This window comes from Tremella mesenterica (assembly GCF_000271645.1).
Source record: "Tremella mesenterica DSM 1558 unplaced genomic scaffold TREMEscaffold_1, whole genome shotgun sequence".
Classification (NCBI taxonomy): domain Eukaryota; kingdom Fungi; phylum Basidiomycota; class Tremellomycetes; order Tremellales; family Tremellaceae; genus Tremella; species Tremella mesenterica.
The window spans coordinates 3220177-3234196 of NW_006711225.1; the positions used below are offsets into that span (position 1 = coordinate 3220177).

The 14020-nt window shown below is 47.2% G+C and overlaps 5 protein-coding genes across 5 annotated transcripts; 4 read left to right on the forward strand and 1 right to left on the reverse strand.

Moving 5' to 3' along the window:
- Window positions 1-497: 497 nt before the first annotated feature.
- On the forward strand, window positions 498-4705 carry TREMEDRAFT_72894 (uncharacterized protein; the record flags this gene model as incomplete). Its single annotated transcript, XM_007002108.1, has 8 exons — window positions 498-1403; window positions 1606-2425; window positions 2479-2531; window positions 2576-2685; window positions 2729-2811; window positions 2952-3837; window positions 4033-4375; window positions 4566-4705. The coding sequence occupies 8 exons, from the start codon at window positions 498-500 to the stop codon at window positions 4647-4649; spliced, it is 3285 nt and encodes a 1094-aa protein (XP_007002170.1). The 3' UTR covers window positions 4650-4705.
- Window positions 4706-5233: 528 nt separating this feature from the next.
- On the forward strand, window positions 5234-6769 carry TREMEDRAFT_24798 (uncharacterized protein; the record flags this gene model as incomplete). Its single annotated transcript, XM_007000484.1, has 5 exons — window positions 5234-5369; window positions 5652-5726; window positions 6036-6133; window positions 6403-6505; window positions 6663-6769. 5 exons carry the CDS (start codon window positions 5234-5236, stop codon window positions 6767-6769), a joined length of 519 nt encoding a protein of 172 aa, XP_007000546.1.
- Window positions 6770-7159: 390 nt separating this feature from the next.
- On the reverse strand, window positions 7160-8042 carry TREMEDRAFT_18014 (uncharacterized protein; the record flags this gene model as incomplete). Its single annotated transcript, XM_007000365.1, has 2 exons — window positions 7160-7578; window positions 7682-8042. Coding segments are annotated over 2 exons (780 nt in total), but the record flags the coding sequence as incomplete, so codon positions are not given.
- Window positions 8043-9687: 1645 nt separating this feature from the next.
- TREMEDRAFT_42010 (uncharacterized protein) lies at window positions 9688-11313 on the forward strand. Its single transcript, XM_007000917.1, has 7 exons — window positions 9688-9752; window positions 9803-9834; window positions 10049-10243; window positions 10311-10490; window positions 10619-10906; window positions 11047-11176; window positions 11219-11313. Exons 2-7 carry the CDS (start codon window positions 9805-9807, stop codon window positions 11272-11274), a joined length of 879 nt encoding a protein of 292 aa, XP_007000979.1. The 5' UTR covers window positions 9688-9752; window positions 9803-9804; the 3' UTR covers window positions 11275-11313.
- Window positions 11314-11526: 213 nt separating this feature from the next.
- Window positions 11527-13213, forward strand: TREMEDRAFT_72897 (uncharacterized protein). The gene is made up of 3 exons (XM_007002109.1): window positions 11527-11894; window positions 12133-12245; window positions 12437-13213. Exons 1-3 carry the CDS (start codon window positions 11540-11542, stop codon window positions 13133-13135), a joined length of 1167 nt encoding a protein of 388 aa, XP_007002171.1. The 5' UTR covers window positions 11527-11539; the 3' UTR covers window positions 13136-13213.
- The last annotated feature ends 807 nt before the right edge of the window (window positions 13214-14020 follow it).

The window sequence follows — 14020 nt, forward strand, 5'->3', positions numbered from 1 at the left end:
CCCCTTGATTGGGTGAGAGGCCGTCAACGTCGGGAAAGTGGGAATCGTAAGTAGCCTTTGACTTTGTGGTCTAGACTCTGAACATCAAGTATTGGTTTAGGAATATTTGGAACCTTTTTGGTGATTTGTTCATGATCTTCAACCTCTTGCCTTTCGGGATTTGTTTCATTTGGTCGAATCTACAGTACGTTGGTTTATCGAGGTTTTGATCAGACAGCGAAAGCACTGTGTAGTGAAGTGACCAGCAGTCATAAGGTATATCATTGGATGATATCGTGTTCGACTCCCGACTATCAAGTAGCTTGACAACTTCAGTGGTCAAGGTGATCTACGTCAAACTCTACTACGGTATCATTATACTGCTGGATTATCAACACACTCAGTCGGAGGTCAACCTGACGACGGACGATTGACGATAGAGGGCCATTTCAGGACATTAGGACATTGAACATTTAGGATTATCGACATTATTGAACACAAGGAATCGTATTCGGACAATGGCTACGACCATGCAACCTTCACCTATCCCCACACCATCATTAGATCTTCCCCAAACTACCTCTTCATCGACTTCACCGAAATATCCCGTCTACCCTCTGCTTTCACCTAATCCTATCCCAGCTGCTGTTCCTCTCTCCGGTCATGGCACCGGCACCGCTTCACCCTCCGTGCCCCTCCCAAGTCCTGGAAACACACCAGCCATACCAGATTCCCTCCCTATTCCTGGATGTGAAACACAGGCAACTGTACAAAGAACCGACTCTACCTCTTCTTCACATTCAGCAACCACAAACTCTTCAACATCCTCCCTCATCCCTGCTCCTATCCGTCTTCCACCAATCGAAACTAGAACAGCTACTACAACTCTTCCTATCCCCGCTCCTGAACCACGTTCACCCCCTAGGACAAGGAGAGGATCCACTGATGACTCTCTTCCTCGTGGATTCACAGGAACTAGAAATGGACCAAGAGTATCTCAACCTCGTCCTGGTCCTCCAGCTATCATAACTTCTCCACCTACCACTCATTCTCCTGTCCCCTCCATAGGTCTCGGTCCTGGTTCGTCGCAGACTTCTTGGTCACCTACCACTCCCAGAGCTTGGTCACCATGGTGGGATAACTCTCGTCCGGAAACACCAGAGGATGGACCTCCCAGAGTTCTGGTTTCGAATGAAGAAGGAGTGCCGGGCCCGTCCAGGGGTAGACCAGGAAGTACTCCTGGGTCACCGGCGATGGGGGAAAAAGGTCATAGGACTTTAAGTGTGGATGGAAGAAGACCGAGTAGGGTGGAAGAGAAAGAGAGAAGGGGAAGTCATGCTAGTCAGATGAGTGGTGGAAAAGGTAAACCAAGCCTGAAGGATTATATCATTGGTGAGGAGCTTGGAAGGGGGAGTTATAGTGTGGTGCGTCAATCTCGGCTTCTCTTCCCATCTAATTACTTACATTGCCTACCTCGCTGGATCTCCATCCTTTGTTTATACAAGTACTTCATGTTCAGATTCCTCTTAGTGTCCGATGGCTTCTACCCCGGACTCATGAAGTCAAGCCTGATACACTCAAGATGAGAAAGCGGAACGAATAGGAGAAAGACTGATCTACTATCAGGTTGTCCGCGCGATCGCAGCCACTAATAATACCTCTCCAACTTCTCCCCGACCTCCTCGGCAGTACGCCATCAAAATTATCAACCAAGCACACCTTGTAGCGGAGAAGAAAGCCAAATACGCGATGATCGAACGTGATGCTCTCATTCGTCTTTCCACCCCTCGTCAGGCTTCTCCAACCGCTGGTAGAGGCCATCGACGTGGTATGTCAAGTTCCTCCTCTGCTGGTCAAACCGCTGCCGGAAAACGCAAATCTACTGCTTCCCTTGGTAGTTCCAGCGGAAGACGAGATAGCTCTACTATCACCCCCTCGATGCCTATACCTCAAAGGGATCGACTCTCCGTCGCAACTTCATTGACGGATAGCACGAGTACTGGTTACAGTAGTCCTTTCACATCACCTTACAGCTCCGCCGGGCATGCTCCCATGTCACCACAACTGATGGCGGGTAGGAGACCTAGTCGATCTGCAGATCCACCTGAAGTGGTCCCTGAACGTTCGGAGGATGGTCATTCGACAATCAACATGAAACCTCCTTCTCCTGTCAAAGAGGAATATCAAGAAGAACAGTTGGCCAGTCTGCCTTCGGACCGAACTCTGAAAGAAAAGACTAGACTGAGCTTTGACGAACCTGAAAGCATACGGGACAAGGAAAAGGAGAAGGATGGAGGGAAAGACTATCGAGATAAATTGCAAACTCCGAAGAAAAGGAGACAAAGTTTGGCCCCTTCGGAGAGATCGGTGAAGAGTACCAAGTCGACTTTGGGTCATCCGGGGATAATACGTGTCTATTCGACGTTTAACGATAGTACTTCGCTTTGTAGGTTTCATCGTCTGCAAACCTCGTTTGGTAGCTAAGAGCTGACGACATAGACTTTGTCTTGGATCTAGCAAAGAATGGAGAAATGTTATCTCATATACGCAAGGTGTGTCTGTGAAATGAGAGTTGGTATATATACTGACGTTGCAGCATGGATCGCTTGATGTGGAGTCTGCAAGATATTACTCCGCTCAGCTGATTGATACCATCGAGTTTATGCTTGACAAAGGTGTGATACACCGAGATCTCAAGCCGGAAAAGTGGGTCGGCAGGAATTGACAAGCCATCTGGGCTAATGTGTAGTATACTACTCGACGACGAAATGAGGATCAAGATCACCGATTTCGGAAGCGCCAAGCTGATTTACAAGGCTGAGCCCCCGACTTGTGAGTGATAACGACCTCCTCTCATACTTCATATCCTATGATCGAGATCTTGGCCCTACAAAGAGCTAAACTGGTCATACATGCCAGCCTGGTTTTGGAGATCAGATACGCAGATGATGTGGGGAGACGCTGACCACCAGCCGACGACGCTAGGAAACGATCTTTTGTCGGCTCAGCAGATTTTGTCTCCCCCGAAGTCCTTCGCAATGAGCTAGCCGTCTCTGCCTCTGATATCTGGGCGTTCGGGTGTATCTTATACCATTTCATCGTTGGCAAACCTCCCTTCCGGGGCGCCACCGATTATCTCACTTTCCAGAAGATTCTCAAACGCGAAATGTCCTTTCCCGAAGGATTCGATCCAAACGCTCAAGCATTGGTCGATCTCGTGCTCAATCTCGATCCTGATGCTCGTCCTTCCATCCCGGAAATCAAAGCTCATGCTTTCTTCTCCACCGTGGATTGGACGACCTTATGGACTTGTCCCGCTCCTCCCATACGTACGGGGTTGACTCAGCCCGTCAATTACCTGGGATCTGTGGATCCCCAAAGTGACGTCTGGGCGGTGTTTGACGACGAAGTTTCCGACGGAGGGTTCGAATATGATTCTCCTCAATCACCCCTTTCTCCCACTGTTCCTGAAGAAATAGAGTTGATGGATAACGTGGATCATTCTCAAGAACCTAGGATCGATCGTGAAGCAGCTCATCAAGCCGTCAAAGCGGTACATCCGTCCATCTCAGAAAGAGGAAATGAAGAGGAATGTCTGAGGAGTGAATTGGAACCACCGAGACCGTCATGGATGGGAGGAGGACAAAGAAGCGCAAGAACGAGTAGTAGTAGTAGTGGTAATAGGACGGCTTTGACCGGGTTGTTGGAAAGTATGAAGATTCAGAGTCCTATCTGGGGTGGAAGTCAGCGAGGGGGGTCGAGTAGGACTTCGAGGACTAGTGTGAGGAGTGAAGAGATGAGGATCATGTTGGGTCAGACGAAGGAGGGACAGGCGCATGCTCAGGGACAGGAGAGATGGTGAGTGTGTCTCTGTATCTTTTGGCCACCTCCATTCCCTGCCTTTTGTGCCATCCCTTCTCTGCTGGATTATCATACTCCAGAGCTCTTGGCGAGTTTCAATGTTCTCCTCTCTCCAAACGCGATTCGAGAATTCCTGCACTATTCACGTGTGGTTGTATAGCACTTGAGAGAGCCCAACGAGCTGAACTCCAGGCAACCTCTTCTCCTCACCAACGAAAAGATCACTTATCACTCCCCAATACTCTTACGTCCAGCCTCCACCCACATCCCCTCTTTCCTCCTGCCCGCTCCCAAACGTCGTCATCTCATCCTTACTGATTTCCCCCGACTCATGATTGTCAAAGATGACCCATCTGGTCCTGTGGTGAAGAACGAATGTGTCTTTGTTGTCAGACCCAGTGTTGACACTGCGACCTCTCAGCACTCTGGAGTAGGACCTAGTAGTCCGGGTGTGACTTCGGCTCAAGTAAGTAGGACGCCGAATAGAGTGGTGGAGATACAAGAGAAGGGAAGTAAAGGGTTTGTGGTGCAAACTGTGAGTATTTGTCCTTCGACCTTTACCCCGCCCATCGAGGGATTATCCTTCCAACAGCTGTTGGAATATACGAGGTTGAGGGGGCGGATGAATGTTCGTTTCGTGAACAAAGTCATCACACTCTTACTGGCTGTGCGGGTGACATCGAAACTAGTGTCAGAGGCAGCATGTGAGACACCACTGATAGCAGGCGGGAAACGCATATCATTTTGTAACAGAAGATGAAGAATCGAAACAACAATGGATATTACATTTGAGACGGGTGGGAGTATAATATCTGGTGGTAGTGGTGACTTGTAAAGACGAAACGTAATGGTATATTTTTCCAAGTAAACTTATAATTCATATGAGGTGTATCGAGTTATTGCATGGGGTGACAGGTTTGATAACTATCATTACTTCAGACTACATCATGCAGCATGCAACATGTAGTGGTTTACCTTATAAACGGACATGAAGTTGCTACGTTGTTCGACACGTCGCCAGCATCATTGATGTAAGGTAGAAGAAGACCTGATAGGGAGTCGGTCATCGGCGACCAGCGAGCGAGATTAGGTACGATTTCACGATTTCACGATTCCACTTTCCAATCGATCTGATCCTCTTTCTGCTTTTCAACTCTTTACCCGTTCTTCATTCCTGCTCCTTTTTCCTTCTGAAATCACTTGACTCTTTCTCATCTCGTCTCGTTATAGTCATTCTAAATTCCGATCCAATACATCTCTCTCCCTCCTACTGTGGGTGACTAAGAATCCGAACAAGTACCTTCAAACTCCCATTCCACTCGAAACAGTTCACTACAAGTAGAATCAAGTGGAAATCATGTCGGACACAAGCATGGACACACGATCAGCTCCTATGGCACCTCTATCAAGAGAAAACAGACCTTCCATAGTAGGTCCTGAAGTTCCTGAGAAACCTTATCCTATTTCGTTGAAAGGTATCGTTTCACCTGGTTTTGGTAGAGGTGCAAGGTTTTTAGGTATTCCTACTGGTAAGTTTTTCTGTCCTTTTCAATCCTCCCTTTCTCATCCGATCTTCTTCTTTTAGACCTCTTCTCCATCTGTTTAATTCTTTCATGTCCTTCCCTCTCATTTCTGCTTCTCCTCTATGTTTGCTCTTCTCGGGGAGAACACGATCACACCCTTCATCGCAATATATCTACTTTGATACACGATGGCATACTGATCGCTTTATCTCCCAGTCGTATGGACAATGTCTATCTTATCACCATAATGAACCAAGATACAGAGATGATTTGTCGCTGACTTTCTAGCCAACTTACCTGATTCTTCACTTCACCCACTAGAAGTATTAAACCATAAAACTGGAATCTATTACGGTTTCGCACGTATTTTCCCTTCTACTTCAACACCATTACCTACCGCTCCTACTACACCTACTGCATCAAGACTTGGAACTCCTGATATATCATCTCCTCATCCAATTTCGAACCTCAAACCGACTTTTCATGATTCATCTCCGAATTTCAAAACAACATCTCACGATTCACCTTCAAATTCCAAAACCAAAACCAATCATGATCTTCACCCGAATAAAAACAAGAAACAAGTAGAAGTACATGGTTTATCATCTGAAGAAATCCAAAACCTTCCAGCTGAAACTGCACCTTATCCACCTGATTCTGAAGAGGCTAAAGAAGGTAGGAAAAGGTTGATAGAAGATGATACTAAAGTTTGGCCAATGGTCATGAGTATAGGATGGAATCCTTATTTCAAGAATGAAAAAGTGACGGCGGTTAGTAAATTTGTTCTCAGCTGGAATGATTAGTACAATCTGTTTTTTCCTTTCACCCGTACACACACAATCAATTCTTAGAGCGTCTGTGATTGATTTCAATGACCATATCGTACCATGGAGAGAGTTTGCCGGATCGAGACAGAAATGAAGAAAACGAATTGGAGAAAGGGACAACAAAGAGAGACTAAGAGAGAGAGAAGTTAGTCGGGGAGAGAAAGCGAATCAGCAGTATAGACCAAGACAAGAGATTCTGACTGACTCAACAGGAAGTACATATAATGCACGCATTCGCACATGATTTCTATGGACATGATATGTCTGTTTTGATACTTGGATATATACGTCCTGAATTAGATTACGTTTCCAAGGGTCAGTCATTGATTCTCTCCTCTCTTTCCGATCTCCCACCCTTTTCCTTGTGGCATATATCCTCAATTCCCTTCAGAATCGATCCCATGCCCGGGCATTCCACATACTTGTCAACACGATTTTCGTCTGGATGGACTCTGAATCGCTGATTAGACAGAAGCCCTTATTGCAGATATCCAAACAGACGTAAAGGTCGCCCTGAACTCTCTGGCCAGGGAAGGTTACGCCGTCTATGCTAAAGATCCATTCTTCGCTACTCCCTGACCCTTGCTGCAAACTATACAAATCATTCATCTAGAGTAATCATTGATTCATCGTCGCCATGCATATAATAATCGTTAAGAAGTATGTTAGTAGACAAGGTGACACAACAAGTATTACTCGTTTTTAATACTCCATTCTTTCTCTTTCGATCTTACTCCTTGTGACGCCTTTTCAGTTGCGAGATCACACTGAAGTCTCACTCTCATCATCCTCCTGGTCAGTCTCCTCCTCTTCCTTGACCTCACTCACCAACCCATCTTTTTCCTGGATACCCATTATCGGAGGGACAATTGGCATATCATCCAAACTCAATTTGACCCTTCCGCCTTCTTCCCTTCCCATAGCCCTTGCAAACACCTCGACACTATCCACCTGTCTTTTGTACCCCTGTAACAACCTGTCAACCCATCCATCCCTTGGAAAAGACCTAGTCCATTGATTATGCAAATGTACAGTCCATACATGTCCCACCCTCTCTTCTAACAATTCCCGTCCACTTCGACCCACCTCCCCACGCCCATCCCAACGTCTTCCACCCCATCTCGGGGGATCAGGTGAGAAGGGATCGGGGAATCGTACATCTGCTCGACAATTCCGCGGATCTGCAAAACACCATGGAAGGACGGCAAAGGGTTTTATATGACCTGCGAGGAGACGTCGGTGAAGCTTGGAATAAAGGTGAGAACCCCAGGTGAAAGTGTTGGGTCGGGGAAGAGGTGAAGAGGCCATGATGGAGAATGCTTCGCATAGATAAGGAGAGTGACGTTGGAAATGCATCAATGCGCCGTTGAGAGAGAAGTAGGGTTTGTCTGCTATGAGCACAATTCAAAGCGTCACTGGCGAGACAATTCAACAGTTTCAAACAGTGAGAAGATGAGGCAAGAGGGATAAGAAAAAACACAATTTACTCACCATAACAATCCCATTGCGTGACAAACTCACTCTCAACGAGAGGGTGCAGATCTCTAGTCAAAATCTGATCCATATCCATCCAAACCCCACCATGATGCCACAAAACCAACAATCTCACAGCATCACCATCCACCCAAGCCCTCTCATCGAACAGACCACCACCGTTGATCCCATTCAGCAATCCTGCCAGTTCTGTACCTTTGGTCAGAGCGTTCAAATCGACCTGTCTGACCTCTATATATTCACCCCATTTTTCCAGGAACTGCTTGACATGTTCGTTAGCAGAAACCAGATCCGCACCATTTGTCCACAGTATCAGTTTGGAATGCGTCAACGGTTGTGTTGCCAGAAAAGCGGTGAGAGTGGCGGTTTGACGTTCCCCAAACGCCAACAGATCTGAACGCCAGTACGTGTGGTAGAGCAGATCACGCAAGGGTTCACCGGCGACAGGTTGAATGGTAGCTGAAAAGTCGTAACATTGCATTCCCCTTCGGAGAGCGACACCGGCTGCTAATGTTTGTTGACGAGGAGCCAGATGGGCAGTCATATTGTAATGAGGGGAAATATGATGAGGGTCGAAACATCCACGTAGGGGACGTATCGTGTCTACTTCATGTCGGATCCAACGTCTGGAAAATACAGCATATTCAAATTGCACTTCGTAGTGACTATGCCAAGTCCAAGCTCCCATGATCATCACGACGAAAAGCATCAGCAAAGCCCAAGGTCGAGAAGGAGGTTGTCGACGAGTCCAAGAATACCTCCAAGCAGAGATATACCACCATGGTGCGTTGGCGTTAGACGACCGACGTCGACGATGGAATGGAAGGTAGGTGAAGGAACTAGCTCGGGACCGTTTTCTTTGTGCAGTTGAGCGTTTTGACAGACTTCCGCTCATACTTCCAGTTGGAAAATCTTCATCCGATTCACCTGGCATCGTAGGATGCGGAACAGAGATCGATTTTCTACGAGAACGAGGGATAGACTCAAATCCGTAAGCGTTCGGAGTTGGGGTGATAGCGGTGGGTGTCGAGGATTCGCCTAGATTCAAGACTGTACTAGCTGGGTAAGGGGGAGGGGCCATCAGAGTGTCCAGAGCGACATTGGAGCCGACAGAATGGATCGATTTTGTGGGTTGTTTTCGATGTGATACTTGGCCATTGATATGATTGTCTGAGAAAGAAACAGCTCGAGGTGTAGCATGAGGTAAAGCCAAGGTGTCAGGCGGTGAGACAGGAAGAGTCGGACGGTCATCGCTGGAGGACAAGGATGGTCTGGGATGGGTCGATGAGGGTGAAGGGTTCCTAGATCTGTCAGAGTTGATTCCACGCAGGAAAACGCGTGTTTGGAGGGACGTACCTGGGAATGTGGGAATAAGAAGGAAAGTGGGGAGAGGGTTAATGGAAAGGTACGAAGGACGCACCAGCCTGCGTCAGACCAATCCTGGTAAGATTCAGCTTCAGAAGAAGGAGAATCGTTCTCGGATCGGAGATGGGAGCGACCGATAAGAGAAGGGACTGTTTGATGATTCATGTCGGATGAGATATTGTCGAATTATACTTATGTCTTGTGTATTAGTGAGATTGAAGCAAAGGATCGTGAGCTATGTAGAATGACCGTGAACTACGGAGACACAGGGTGGTATGAGGATGTTGTGAACACGAAGGTCGGAGGAGAACAACGGGATAGGGATAGGCGAGCAGGAGGAGGATAGGAAGATAGGAAGATAGGGAGACAAGATGTTAGAAGAAAAGAGGTAGGTGGTCAGTCAAGGCATTATGGTCAACACAAAGTCATTCTGGTATTTGGTCCGTGCAGACTGCGCAATTAGCGTAGCTTGACCATGTTGACCACCTACCCGCAGTTCAAAGAAATACTGCCACTTAGAACATCCGTAGCTTTTGCCGAGAAACGCCGATAGTGTGGTGGGGGCGAGCACGGACGGAATCTACGCCGGCCGGATGAATCCCCAAGCGGTCCTCGCCTCATCCCTCTGCGCGTTCGTCCCTTCCCCTGCGACATTCTCTCACTGCTCTTCTATATACAGTTCATATCAACACTCTACTAAACAGTGAGCTATCATGAACCCCCATTGTGATACACACAAACTGATGTATGCAGAAATGTCTCAGCCTGTTCCCCCATCTTGGAAGGTACGTGACGCGAAATCTTATTTTGACCGGAATCAGTGTGCAGGAATGGGATCAACGCTGACCGTTGTGTTTCTCTATCTCCTCATCATTCCTCATATGACATTGGCGACATTCGTTTTGATGAATATGATTCCAACTTGCTATATGTATGGCGATATGATGCTCTTCGCTTGGCTTCACATCTGCTCCGACCTCTCGCACGTTCGCCAAATAGGATGTTGGCAAGTCGGCTTCGGACTTGCTTCTCAAAGATTATCCCATCCAAGGGACTTCGCTCGAGGTCAAAACTATCACCCCTTCCAATGTCACCTTCAAGGTGGCTGGAAATAAGGATGATAAGTCTGGTACCATCTCTGGCGACATTGAAGGAAAATATGTCGACTTCAAGAACGGTTTGACTTTCACTCAGGTGCGTAGAAGAACATCTTCATTCCGGCCACATTCCAAATCACCGCAGACTTTTACTGAAACTGCAGGCATGGACCACGTCCAACCTCCTCCGTACTCAACTCGAGCTCGAAAATCAGATCGCCAAGGGTCTCAAGCTGGACCTCGCTACCACGCTCAACCCCGCCAAAGCAGCAAAATCTGCTATCCTTACTGCCATCTACAAGCAGCCTTCCCTTCACACCCGGGCCACGGTCGATCTCTTCAAGGTGAGTGTCTGCGTTCTGTCAACTGGACAAGCTAACGGTGCTCCTTTCAACCTGCATTCCATATCCCACACCATTCACATCGTCACTCTCTCGACATGACTTTTGATGCCAATGGCTTCCCCAACAAGGGTCCCACTTTCACTGCCGACGCTGTTGTGGGCAGGGACGGCTTCTTGGTCGGAGCTGAAGGTTCTTACGATGTCCTCTCAGGTGCCATCACCCGTTATGCAGGTGCTATCGGGTTCTCTGCTCCAGAATACTCTATCACCCTTCACGGTCTCGGCAATATGTCAACATTCGCCGCTAGCTACTATCACCGTGTTTCCAAGGATGTAGACGCTGGTGCGAAAGCTGTGTACGACATCAAGAGCACCACTGGTGGTGTTTCTCTCGAAGTCGGAACGAAGATGTACCTTGTGAGTTGCAGCGTCCTTGTCTTCTCATGCCCGATCTCTTTCATCAATTTCACTCTCCTCCATCGTATTCACTTCGTAGCTGTTGCATATAACATAGCCACTACCGACGGGGCCTACTCGAGACAATACTGACATGTCAGGACAACGCTGCGTTCGTCAAAGCCAAGATCAACAACTCTGGTGTCCTCTGCGTTGGTTACACCCAGGCTCTTCGCCCGGGTGTCAAGGCCGTTTTCGGTCTTGGTCTCGACACTACCAGATTGAACGACCGTGAGTGCTTTGCTTTGAAAGCTAGCAAACGCTGATGAGCAGCTACCGCTGGGCCCGCCGCTCACAAAGTCGGCGCGTCATTTGTCTTCAACGCGTAGTGATGGTAGAAGTGATGCAACTGGTTATTTATCTGATTCCCACTTACCATGATAAAGTGTGTGTGCTTGTGCATGCTCTCTAGCTATCTCACTTGAACTGGATCACTTCACATAAGTTACCTTGAGTCAAACACCCAGAGGGGGGAAGCAGCTCTCCAAGGCAGGTGCCACACTTGAGATCAGCCATTCTCCGCAATTCTCCGAACCCATTCTTCCACACTTTCGCACCTCTCACTCTCTGTCTCGTCTTCTCTTCTCAACGAAAATGTCAGCACGTTCGCACGAAAGAGGTCGCTCCAGATCTCCGAAACCTTTATCGCGTTCTCCCCCGCCAATCTCAAAAACAAGATCAGACGATATGTCAATCTCTCCATCTCGCTCTCGTTCCAATTCTCCTCGTAAGAGATCCCGTTCTCTTTCTCGTTCCAAATCTCCTAGAAGATCGATCTCTCGTTCTCGATCTCCTATGAAGCAAGATGAAATCGATGATAAAGACGATAAAAAATTTAGGGTGATTGTGGTCAGTGGTCTGACGAAGAATGTTCACGAAGGACATCTAAGGGAGATATTTGGAGTTTATGGGAGAGTTACTGGGTTGGACTTACCTTTGTTCAAAGTTTGTAAGTTCTAATTGTTCTCATGTCCTTTTTATCTTTGAATCGCGGTAAAATCTTATAACATATTCTGCCTTAATAGGCGTCACCCCTTCTCAAGTCTGTACTATACCTTTGTGATCCGTCTTTTCGCAAGTCCTGCTGGCCCTCTGTTGAATGTTCATGGGGTTTCAGGAGGTATGTGATATGGGATGAGAATGCCACATAGGAAGGAGGGTTCTTTGTTGGATACGCTGACATGTAGCCGGATTGAACCGCGGGAAAGCGGCCTTGGAATTCGACTCTCCTTCTGCCGCTGAAAAAGCTGTCAAACATATGGATAAAGGGCAATTGGATGGATCTTTCCTTTCTATACAGGTTAGTTATCCTTGCAATACCTCACTGACCGTCTCTAACCTGCTTTTCTATTCTTCATATTGATCTACATCTCAAGCGTCTGTTGTGTCGTGACAGATTTCACCATCCTCCTTTTCGTGAACTCCGTGGTCTGATTCACTGGAGAGTTGGGATTAGTATCCAATTATCTCTCGTACATACCTGACGCTCAGATCTCCGAACATCCTCTCCCAGCTCCTCGACCCTCTTCACCTCCCGCCTCATTCCGTCGTCGCTCCCCTCATTCACCAAGTAGATCCCGTTCACGATCTCCTATAAAACGTCGTCGTTCTTATTCCCGCTCTCCATCACCAAGACGATACAGACGTCGTTCCCCCTCCCGCTCCCGTTCTCCACCTCGATACCGCGGTCCACCTCGTGGAGATTCTTATTATCCTCCTTCTGGTCGCGCCCCTCGCGGTGGTGGATATGGTCCACGTGGAGGAGGTGCGGGATACAGAAACTTTTATCCCCCACCTGGTGGAGCTAGAGGTGGTGGTGGTGGTGGTGGTGGTGGTGGTGGTGGTAGGTACAGATCCCGATCACCAGTTGGGAGAAGGAGAAGTCCAAGTTATGGTCCTCGATCAATTAGCAGAAGCAGGAGTAGGAGTAGAGGAAGGGCTAGGAGTTATTCTCGCAGCATGAGCAGAAGTAGGAGTCCGGTGAGAAAGAGGAGATACAGTAGTGATTCTAGGAGTTCAAGGAGTAGGAGTAGGAGTTTCACTTCGAGTAGAAGTAGGAGTAAAGGTTCGATAAAGAAAAGAAAAATGTCAGTAGATTCTCGTTCACCTAGTCCTGGGAAACGTAGTGGAAGTAAAGGGAGAGGTAGGAAAGCTAGTTCTTCTTCTTCTAGAAGCAAGAGTTCGAAGTGAAGAAGGATGAATTGAAACATTGAAGATTTATAAGATATTTTGATCTCTGGAATCATGCATTGTGATTCTTTGACTCTCAACGTTCTTCTCACCCAATAAGTTGAATTGTTCAATATCAAATAAGGCATTGATTTCGTGATCCTTTGCTTGAGACGCTCTTCCTCTTCCTCTTCTGCTCTATCACTTATAGAAGATCAAATTTGGTGGGACCAAACGCTGAATGATAATGACATGCAATGATGAATGATACAGTATGTACATAACTATGCTGATTATGTGAATGGGAAAACATGCGATTCTAATCATCTGATTCAATCATGACTTCCGTCTCCCTCAAAGCTTTTTCAAAAGCAACCTCATCAACTCTACTCACCACCATCATCTTCTCTTTCCCTTTTCCCTTTACCTTCTTTTCCTTCCCTTGGGATTCAGATGCTTCACCGACAGAACGTTTCCTCTTAGTTTCGTTACTTGAAACAGAAGCAGCTGCTTTCCTTTCTTTACGTCTCTCTTCAGATTTACGCTTACCAGGACAACCCATGATTTCATCTCTTTCTCTCCTTAGACAACCTACGTGAGACCGTAAAGGTTCTTGCTCATCCAATAATTCTTCATGTGAAAGTGGATCAGAGGTTATTTCATATGACATGTCTGTTTCGATATCTGCAAGATCATCCAATTCATTTTGACTCTGTGAATGATCGGCTTGATTACCCTTTCCTGAATTCCCCACTGTGAGAGATGGAATTGGAGGTTTTGAGAGAGACGCCTTGGCATGTGGAGCTACTTGTTGGACGATTTTCACGATGGGCGTTTGTTGTAGAGCTAAGGAAGGGCTTTCTTTGACTTGAGAAATATTTGAAGGGAAAAGGACGGATGGAGCTT